Source organism: Sapajus apella, unplaced genomic scaffold (assembly GCF_009761245.1).
Source record: "Sapajus apella isolate SASKATOON/1434 unplaced genomic scaffold, GSC_monkey_1.0 scaffold238, whole genome shotgun sequence".
Lineage (NCBI taxonomy): Eukaryota > Metazoa > Chordata > Mammalia > Primates > Cebidae > Sapajus > Sapajus apella.
Window position 1 is genome coordinate 86,332 of NW_022437178.1, and position 10,779 is coordinate 97,110.

General features: G+C 42.6%; 1 protein-coding gene across 1 annotated transcript in view; it reads right to left on the bottom strand.

Moving 5' to 3' along the window:
* Window positions 1–5,412, bottom strand: part of TCHH (trichohyalin) — a 6,963-nt gene extending 1,551 nt beyond the window's left edge. Inside the window, 4 exon segments of the mRNA XM_032271574.1 lie at window positions 1–566; window positions 654–2,326; window positions 3,174–3,340; window positions 4,918–5,412. The exon segment at window positions 1–566 is cut by the window's left edge and continues 8 nt beyond it. Coding sequence (XP_032127465.1) covers window positions 1–566; window positions 654–2,326; window positions 3,174–3,311 — 2,377 coding nt within the window. The 5' untranslated portion in view covers window positions 3,312–3,340; window positions 4,918–5,412.
* Window positions 5,413–10,779: the final 5,367 nt, after the last annotated feature.

Consider the following 10,779-nt stretch of genomic DNA (forward strand, 5'->3'; position numbering starts at 1 on the left):
CTTGGCGCAGCTGCTGTTCTTCCCTTTCCTGGAGCAGCTGTTCCTCCTCGCGGAATTTTCTGTCTCTTTCCTGACGGCGTCTCTTCTCTTCTCTTTCCTCTCTCAGCAACTGCTTTTCCTCTTGGAACTTCCTGTCGCGACTGCTGGCTTCCTTTTGCTCTTCTCGCTTCAGCTGTTCTTCCTCTGGGAATTGCCTGTCGCGCCGCTGCCAGCGCCTCCTCTCTTGCTCGCGGTCTCTCTCTTGCTGTTCATCCAGCAGGGACTGCAGATCCTGCTGGAATTGTCTGTCACGCACCTGGGAATCTTCCAATTGCCGAAGCTGTTCATTCTCTCCACGTTTGCAGTAAACCCTGTTTTTACGAACTGCATTTTCTTTTTCTGGTTCCCACTGCCATTTCAGATCACGGCGCTGATCCTCATCCCGGTATCGCCGCTTTCTGTCCTGGCGCTGAAGCTCTTCCTCCTCCTGATACTGCCTCTCCCGCTCCTCGCGCCTTCTCTTCTCCCGCTCCTCTCTCAGCAGCTGCCCTTCCTCCTGCTGCAGCTCCTCTTCCTCGCGGTACTGCCTCTCCCTCTCCTGGAGCCTTCTCTTCTCCAGTTCTTCTTTCAGCAGCTCTTCCTCCTGCTGCAGCTCCTCTTCCTCGCGGTACTGCCTCTCCCTCTCCTGGCGCCTTCTCTTCTCTCGTTCTTCTCTCAGCAGCTGCTCTTCCTCCTGCTGCAGCTGCTCTTCCTTCCTCAGCTGCTCTCGTGGGGCCGGCTTGGCGTACAGCGTGTGGCGGCGTCTCTTCCTTTCTTCTTCTAGCTGCCACCTCCATTTTTGGTCGCGGCGCTGTTCCTGGCGTCGCCCCTTTTCCTGATCCTCATGGAGGCCGTCCTCCTCTTCCTGGAGCTGTTGGGCGCGCTCCCGCCGCTGGAGCTGCTCTTCTTCCTGCAGGAACTGCAGCTCTTGCTCCCTCTCGCGACGCTGCTCCTTCTCCTCCTCCTCCTGGAGAAACCGTTGTTCCCGCTGCAGGCGCTCCTCGGCCCTCAGCTGCCTCTCCCGCTGCTGCCGCAACAAGGGCCTGACCGACAGCCTCTGTCGGCGCCTCTCGCTCTCTTCCTCAGCCTGCCACTGCCATTTGAAGTCCCGGCGCTGCTCCTCCTGCTGCTGCTGCCGGCGAGCAGGTTCCTCCTCCTGCCGTTGCAGCTCACGCTCCCGGCGCCGCCTCTTCTCCTCCTGCTCTCGGCGGCACCTCTGCTCTTCCTGCCTGCGGGGCCTGGAGTAGACTTTGCTTTGCCGTGCGTCGGCCTCCCTTTCTAGCTGCCACTGCCACTTCAGGGTGCGGCTCTTAATCTCCTCCCGGACCTGTTCCTGCTCCTCCTCCTCAGCCAGCTCCTGCTCGCGCCTCAGCCGCCGCTCGCGCCTCTCCTCCTCCTGCTCGCGCTTCAGCCGCTGCTCGCGCCTCTCCTCCTCCTGCTCGCGCCTTTCGTCCTCCTGCTCGCGCCTTAGTTGTTGCTCGCGCCTCTCCTCCTCCTGCTCGCGCCTTAGTTGTTGCTCGCGCCTCTCCTCCTTCTGCTCGCGCCTTAGTTGTTGCTCGCGCCTCTCCTCCTCCTGCTCGCGCTTCAGCCGCTGCTCGAGCCTCTCCTCCTGCTCGCGCTTCAGCCGCTGCTCGCGCCTCTCTTCCTCGCGCCTTAGCCTTTGCAGCTGCTGCTCTTCCTCCTGGCGCTCCCTCTTCAGCTCTTGCCGCTCCTGCTTCTGTAGCTTCTCTTCTTCCTCCTGGAGCTCTCTTTGCCGCTGCGGTTCATCTTCCAGGCGCTCCCTTTGCTCTTGCCTCTCCCGTTTTTGCAGCTTCTCTTCTTCCTCCTGGAGCACTCTCTCTTGCAGCTCTCGCCTTTGCTGCTGCTTCTCCTCACGGCACTCCCTCCTTAGCCCCTGCAGCTCCCGCCTTCGCTGTTGCTTGTCGTCTGGAAGCTCTTCGTCGCGGCGCTGCCTATCACGCTGCTCAAGTCGCTCTTGTTTCTCCCTTTGCTCCTCTCCCTCAGTGAGCTCCCTCTCCTGTTCCTGCCTCTTCTGCCTCCGTCGTTGGCCAGGTTCTCCTTCCAGTTGTCTGCCCTGGTGCTCGAATCTCCTTTGGTCTTCTTGCCTGCGATCTTGTAACAGGTTCTCCTTTCCATCACAGAGGGTTCGCTTGTCTTCATCTAGTCCCGTGGCCTGGTCCAGAGCATAGTAACAAGCTTGAGCCACTTTGAAAATGAATAGGAGGAATTCATTGAAATCGACATGCCCGTTACAGTCACGATCCAGAAGTTCCAGAATCAGATCTACCGTCTTGGGGTCATGTGGTCTCTATAAAAATGATGAAAACAAAAATTTTACAATGTACTGTTTACAGGTAGTAAAACTGTATTCACACATGATATATTTTATGCTATGCTCACACTCAAGAGACATTCAGAGCAATTAGAAAAATGCCCAGTGTGTATCAAGTCTTGTCCCCATGTAAAATGTGAACCTTCATCTTGGGAATTTTTGCATCTCGTAATTTAGTGCTGACCAAACTGGAGGATGTAGGAAGAGAGACACAAAGTAGAATAGTGGGTAAGCCTACATACCTTAGAGGCAGAGCTTGAAGTGAAGATTCAAAACTGCGTCGTGAACTTATGTGTAAAATTAACAAAGCTACTCAACCTCAAGAAAGAATAAACAAGTTCTCTTTAATTGAGTAAGAATGAACTCATCCTTGAGAGAGCTACAATGGAAATTAGTGAAGATTTGCAGTAGTCAATTCTTCTGTCTGAAGTGGCCAGTACTCTTGATTTGGTTTCTATTCCATATTAGAAAACAGAACAAAACATTTATGGGTAGCACCATTTTAGCAGAGATCAGGCTGATCTCAGTTTTGAAATTGCAAACAAATTTAAGTTTCTCCAAATCTAATTTGATTTGACATCTTTTGTGGTAATGTCCCATGAAGAGCTCATTTACATGGCCACACCATCAAGTACATGAAATACTTTATTATTCAGACTACAATGCCAAGTAAGTACCTTCTGGCTCAGAAATGAATGGGGGATGTAGTGCAGACAAGTTGTTGTGTAAAATGAATATAAAGCCACCATTCCTTGCTCTGGCTTCCTCAGAATAAATCTCATAGCCTCAAGTCAACAGATCTCTTTTTCTTATTAGTTCTTACCCGAAGTACAGCTCCAAATTCTCTTTCAAGGAGATTCTTCAGGTCTTTCTTAGTTAATGCCACTCCATCACAATCATGTGAGTCATATTGATTGAAAATTTCAATGATGTCACAGATGCTTCTCAGAAGTGGAGACATTTTTTTCTTTCTTTCAAGTTCAAGTAAACCTAACAATAAAATAAGATCCAGAATCAAAATCTCGTTTCTGCTCTTGGGAAAGCTTCATTCACACTATTTCAGGCAGATCCCTAAATAAGTTGGATTTATAGCAGTATTTTCAACCTGGACTTTCGGAGCAGTTTAACCTTTGAATATTGTATCGGAAAGAGAAAAAGCGATCCTGAGAAATTCCAAGCCAGGGAATCAGCTTCAGGCTATCCTATAGTGAGCTTTTGATTGTCCACCCAATGTGGATTATCTATGTCCTTTTCTTCTCTATTTCCTCCAGCATATTTCAGAGCAGGCAATAAAGATAGGAGTGCAGAAATCAAAATTTGATATATTTCTACTCATAAACACCTTGCTTTAAAGTTGAGCAAAAAGGACAGGTAAAAGCCAAAAGGTGAAGGAAGACTTGAGAGTATCTTAAAGTGGATAGCAGCCATGTCAGCAAAACATTTGGTAGAAAATAGAACAATGGCCGGGCGCGGTGGCTCAAGCCTGTAATCCCAGCACTTTGGGAGGCCGAGGCGGGTGGATCACGAGGTCAAGAGATCGAGACCATCCTGGTCAACATGGTGAAACCCCGTCTCTACTAAAAATACAAAAAATTAGCTGGGCATGGTGGTGTGTGCCTGTAATCCCAGCTACTCAGGAGGTTGAGGCAGGAGAATTGCCTGAACCCAGGAGGCGGAGGTTGTGGTGAGCCGAGATCGCGCCATTGCACTCCAGCCTGGGTAACAAGAGCGAGACTCCGTCTCAAAAAAAAAAAAAAAAAAAAAAAAAGAAAATAGAACAATGAAGGGAATGTGAATTGTTCCCCAACATTACAGTCCATAAGGAATTTAGGAACTCTTATAGAATATAATTCATAAGTCAGCAATTTTAAAATTAAATAGTACTTCTTCCTAGTCAAAAGGTGGTAACATTCAGATACACACATGCAGAAAACAGGGAGTGTATGTTACCTGCTCCAACTCAGATATAATACAGATATTCAGATATTGAAGTATTGAAAGCTTCTGAGAGGTCCTTTCTGAACCAAAGAATCCAGAAAACTGTGAATGATATTGGTTTTCTTGGAATCTTGGCTTTTTAGAAAACATTAGCCAGCAGTAGGTCAATGTTATAAGAATACATTGATGGCATTGCTGGCAGGGTATGCGAAATGGTTCACCTAGCTAACTTCTTTATCTACTTCTCAAATCCAATATCTTAGATGCTGTGACTGTATGAAGATGGCTCATATTAGGTAGAACCAATGTAAAAGAGAACAGAGAGTTGGCAAACTTTTGAGATGGAAGTTTTTAGGAAGATGAATCCTATCAGAGCCACACATGATCATCTTTGAGTTCAGAGTTCAGAGAACTATAGAGTTCAGAGCCCAGGGAGAAGGGTTACGTTTCAGTTCCAGTGATGGCTCCAACCATAAGAAGATGGAAAAGAATTAGTAAAAGTTTATTTATCTCTGTAAGATACTGATACCTTCTGGCACACAGAACCTCCCCCCATACCCCAACATCTGAAATAGCTATAAAAATGGAGAATCATAAAGAAGACCATAATCCCACAGAATGGGACTTACCCACTTCACCAGAGGAAGAAGTCCAGTGCTCGCTGACACCACGGGCAAGTGTACTGGGTAACTGGGAGCTTGGCCTTTTATAGGGGTTTTAATTGTGCCCTGGAGAGCAACTTGGGGAGGAGACGCCCACTCTGTGGGATGGCCTGATTCATTCCTAACAAGCCCAGCTCCACCTCTGTCTTCACAAATGGCTTGTTTATCTCACTATTTGCTAACGTAGCTCTTTGGCACAAGGTTCACAGACCTTGCTTCCTGACAATCAGGGTACTGGCCCCACCTAACATAAGAGGGTAAAATATTTGGCAGAATCTCCAATTTTCTTTAATTGTTAAAACTAAATTGAACAATAAAACAAAGGTATTAAATCTTTAGAATCTTAATTGCTTATTACTTCCTTACAAAGGAGTGACCCCTAAGCCATTTGCTTTATAAAAGATACAAACTCTAGTTTGGGATTAAGCAGAAACTTTGAAATAAACTGATGAAAAGCAATTAATTTCTCTATGGGATGTGACAGTCCATGGTGAGCTGCTCATAAGCCCTGCCGGAAGCAATTGCTTCAATTCTAGAGCAATGAGAGAGATGCAAATAATTGGTTAGTTTCTTCTCTAAAAATGCAGGTAGGAAAAATTTTTACATTTGTATTCCTGGGTCTTTCGAGGGTTTTCTTACAGACTGGAGACTGCCTCCTCAGTAAACAGTTCGGGAGGGTACCTTAGAAATACATTTTTATTAAATCATTCATAAGAAAACTTGAAATCTGTGAAATTTCATTCTTAGAGAGATTAAACTTAAATGAAGTTTGTTCATTAGTTTTCTCATTAGCATATTGATGCCCCTGGGGAAAAAGAGCTGGTGTAATGCATTATTGTAGATATAATCATCCTACTTAGCCTCAGTTACTAATGATTATGACATCTAAACACTTGAGTCTGCTTCTCCTGGAAGCACATTGAGGTAATCGGTTATTCTAGCCCATTATATCCATCAGGGCTTTCTCAATTCGGTTGATCATTTGCAAATTTCAGTGCTGTTTTATTGTAAAGAATTGGATTTTATCCATGGTTGTCAGTGACTTCCATCCTTACATTTCAGACTATATGAAACTTTGACTATAGTCTGAAATGTAAGGCTTATGAAGACTATTAGATGATTCAATGTCTTCTCTGCACTTTTGTTTCCTCCTTTGTCCAACAGAGGCAATTATTGGTTTTCTGAATTTTGAGGGAACTGTAGGGTCCTTCAATGGCATGAGTGAAAATTTGGAATCTAATTCTTGGTGGCTATTTCTTTATATGCAGATTGGTCCAAATTATAATGGAATTCAACTCTATATGCCCCTTCACGTGCTGTCATCCCAGATGTGGGGTTAAGAGGAAGGTAGAAGTGACAGGGAATGGTAAGACAATTATAAGCATGGCTCATTTCTGCCTCTTAAAGGCTTCAACACTGAAGTCTAGGATTTTATGCAGATCTCTTACTCTTTGGATTCTAAGATAAGACCATCATAAGCACTGACCACACTGCAATCATGAGTGTTCTTCAAGGAATAACCTGGGCAAGGCTTATCTTAGGTCTGCTTTTGCTTGTATCCTCCAATGTGTGATGTATTGGGATATTTTTCTATAGGGAATAAACCGAAAAGGGAACTGGAAATTGTTAGGTTCCATGAAGATAAAGAGAAAAGTAGCATTAACCATTCTAAAATTATAATTAGAAGGCAATTCCCCCCACCCACATACTTTTGAACAGCCTTGAAAAATACCCCAAATTGCATTCATTATAACAGAAAAACTCTTCCTCCTCTCTGAATGATGCTAGATTTTAAAATTCAGTGATGGTTCTCCTACCCACTCTTATTAAAAGTTAGTTCAGTATAAGGGAAAATATTTTTAAACCTGCATTAACCTAAGAAAATTGGCCTCCATTCCTGCTCTTGGTCCATCATCAGAAAGTAAAGTAGATTAACATGCTAAATCCAAAATCAAGTTTGAAATTCTCCTAGTGAAGTATCTTCATTGCTACATAACATTCTTTTAGTTTATACACTGTCATTATTTGAGAATATCATTTTAAAAGGAGTCAGCGACATAAGGTTTGGACAGGGAAACAGTTTCCATGGCCTTCTAGTTTTTCAAAAGGTTGGTAAAGGCTAACAAATGTAGAAAATTATCAAATCCTAACCAACTGGTTCAGTCTATTTTTAGTTGAGACCAACTGAGAATTCTTGAAATGTAGTAGTGTTCCTTTACTGTGGACCGTCAAAAAAATAAAAATATTCTTACAATTTGAAAGATCTCCTCATTTTTTATAGACTAAAAGCTCCAAAATCACTCTTTTTTAAGACTGGAGACTGAGGCACTGAAAGGTCAGGGAATATTGCTGACTGGCCTGGGAATGACCCAGGTCTCCCTGCTCCATTTCTGCAAGAATGCCCTTCCTTATCAGAGCATATCTATAGTACAGCTATAGTATTATCCTGGTATTTGGTGTTGAGACTTGAGCTCTTTATTATAGAGGAATTAAAAAGAGAAAATAAAATTTATATTACTTAGATGCTTTAATATTATATTAATATGAAACCCCTGTCACTTTTGAAATCTTTGGGGGTGGGGCTCTGCTGGATTAATAAACAAACACATAAAATACTACAAGTATTAGATTTTCCTCGTCTTTATCTCATTCAAGGGCTCATCTCCTATTTTCTCCTGTTAGAAGCCAGAAAAAAAGAGACAGATTTGACATTCTGTGACATTTACCTGGCCCAGACTCTGACTTAGCTCAACCAGATAACTTCCAGAGTGAAGATTTAGATAAAGCAAAGAAGTTTCTATTGTCATCTTTAGCCTAATGGACTCCTCCAGAACCCAGTATGAACTATGATGTTGACATTCTGGGAAAATGTTCAAAGAAGGGTAATTCTACATGGCTTTGAAAAAATGTAAGATGCTTCAAACAGCTCTCCATCAAAGACTTCTTTAAAAAACTATGTGTTAAATCTTTCAAGTTTTTCTATCATTTCTTTGTATTCATTTACCCACCCCTTGGATCTCACCTCTGTCAATCTAAAACCTAGTATAGTTTCTTTCAGGCCCCAGAGAAGTTCAGTCTCCTCTTCAAAACCTTCTTTGACATTTACATGGAGTGATCTTTAAATTAAAATTTTTTTCCCCTATAGCATACATAGTCAGCATCATACAATTTAGCACTAGTTAATGTGTAATTTTTATATTCTTCTCTAGTTTAATGGGTGCTTGTTTTGCCTTCTCAATTAGGTTTTAAGTTTTTTGAAGGTAGTCCTGTATCGTTTATTCCTAATAGATGTTTTAAAAATGCTTGCTGATATGATATAATTTTATTGCATTGTGGCAGTTTAAATGGCCAACAGGTTAGAATGAGATGAATCACTTGGTCCTGGGATGGACCAGCTGTTTGCGTGATGGCTTGGGGATGAGGGTACTCACCTTAATAAGAGTCAGCCTTTCTGGGGCCTCTTTGTAGTTTCACCACTTACAGGACAGATGACAGAGGAGGCAGTACTCCACCCCCTTCTGCCTTCCCTGATGTCCATTGCTTCATCCCACTGTTAAATGAGGAACTGTAAGATATGAATCCCTTCCTCAGGGGAGCTGTGATAATTACAGCTTGTAAAGCATTTTGTGATTCTTAGATATAAAAGAGCTAATTATTATTGTCATTAATAATTTTTAATTTTTATCTTCTTTAAGGTAAATTACGCTTACTTTAATTACACCCCCACCCTGGTGGTAATTATACCCCTGGAAGTCAGCAGATGCTTTTATCTTACATCATGCCATGCAGGGTGACTGGGCACAGTTGCCAGAAAGGGTATTTCTACCATCTGCCAGCTCCTGCTGTCACCTAGAGTAGCAGAGGGCTCCTGGCTGTCTTTGTGGTTAAACTGGTTATGGATTTCAAGTGATTTGTATTCTCTGTTCCATAACAGTATCTTTATCCTAACCAGTAGCTCCCCAGTTTCATGAAGACACACTAAATGGTACAAATGAATTTTTATAATTTGGTGAATACTGTGAATTAAGAAAGCATATATCTTTCACTGGGCCATAGAGGCTATATGGTATCGATTATAAAGAGGTTCTCAACTGCAGTATGAAAGAAGAGCCATAGCTCCTCAAGGGTAGAGGTGCTGTGTGACATTCCAGATTCTTCTTGGACTTAGATGTGCTTCTAATAGAAATTGTAAGCCACTTTTTGGGATAAGAGGATTTGTATGTGAAGAGCTGAAAAAAAATGTTTTTGAGAAACATTTTGCTTCTGACAAAAAGGCATACCATAAAAAGTTTGGAACTGAGGCTTCACACATAATAGATACTTTGGGTGTGGGAATAAAGGTCATGGCCTCCCAAATGTGGAAAAGAGCACAGGCAGGCATGTGTCTGTCTAGAGTGAAATGTTTTCTCCAGGCCCAAACATCCTGTAACTACTTCATGCCATGATATAATTATGGAGTCCCAGTACTGGGTGTTTCAGCACTATGAATCCTACTCTGTCCTCAAAGTAAGGATGGCAGTGGGAACAAGGCAGGAGGGTGGGTGGCAGTGTTGAGTGTTTGGTGACCTTCTTTCTGATCCTTCCTCTCAGAGCGATGCATGCTTCTCTGGAGCTCCACCTTCCCTTTCCCCCCTCAGCATCTTTCTTTCGGTTTCTTTCCTTTCCTCATTTCCTCTTCTCTTAACCTTTTAAATTTCTCTTTTCCCATCTCTCTCAAAACCATTTAAATCTCAGGTAGGGAAATAGGACAGGGATGAAGAGACCTCAAGGGAACCAGTCAAGGCCTGTGTGCCTTTGCCTCAAGTGAGGAGCTGATTGAGTTCATAGTATTGGTGAAGAAGCAGAAGACAAGCTATGGCCTTTTTGGTTCTTCTCTCAGTGAGTCTCTTTTGGTCCATAAGCATTTATTGAGCTCTTTGCTCTACCATAAGCATTGTTTACAGTAGCAGGAGGCTACTGTATTCCACCCTACCTCCCGATGATTTAGAGTAGGATATGTTATGGTAAGAGAAGCTTAATTCCAAAAATAAGACTATATATTGGTCTTTTCTTGTACATGCTAATTTTTTGTAAGAATTAGAAACAAACAAACAAACAAACAAATCTAACAACAGTGGTTACCTGTAGGGAGAAGGGTGGGGAAGTGCCTTTTTACTCTATACTTTCTTATATGTGTTAATATTTAAACCATGTGAATATATCACCTACTACAAATTAAATACATAGAATATTTTAAAATAAAAGTTTGATTTCAAGAGAAAGGAGATGAAACAAAGAGAAGACGAGAATGTATTTTATTTACTCAGTTTTTATTGTACTTAGCGGGACACTCAGCACTTAATACATTTTTAATAAATTTTTTGTAAGTGTGATAAAGTTAAATGGCCCTTAAAAACCCTTACTAGTCACTAAAGTGGTTGTGCAATAAGCGTTTGTGTTAGTCTTTTGGCTGTTTTGTCAGATGTATGATTAGAACTTTACAGGTTTTTTTCTGAGGCTCTTTCTTATCTGCAGATGAAGAGTGCTATGGGTGCTGTTTCTCTGGGTGTCTGACCAAGCCCAGCCTGGCTGTGGACTCTCAGGGGACTCATTGTTAGCTCTGGGCAAAGGGTAACCACTAATATCTCATCTCCAACCAGATCTTTGAGAGTATTTCCTAAATTATAAAAAACAAATACTTTTAGGAGCACAAACATGATCTTTGAAGTGAACCACATCCTATAGATATTACAAATGGGGAATAATGACAACTTCTCATAAGACCAAAATTCAGTTATTCTGATATAAATGTAATCCCTACTTTCAGGGCCAACATTTCAAAATCAGTTT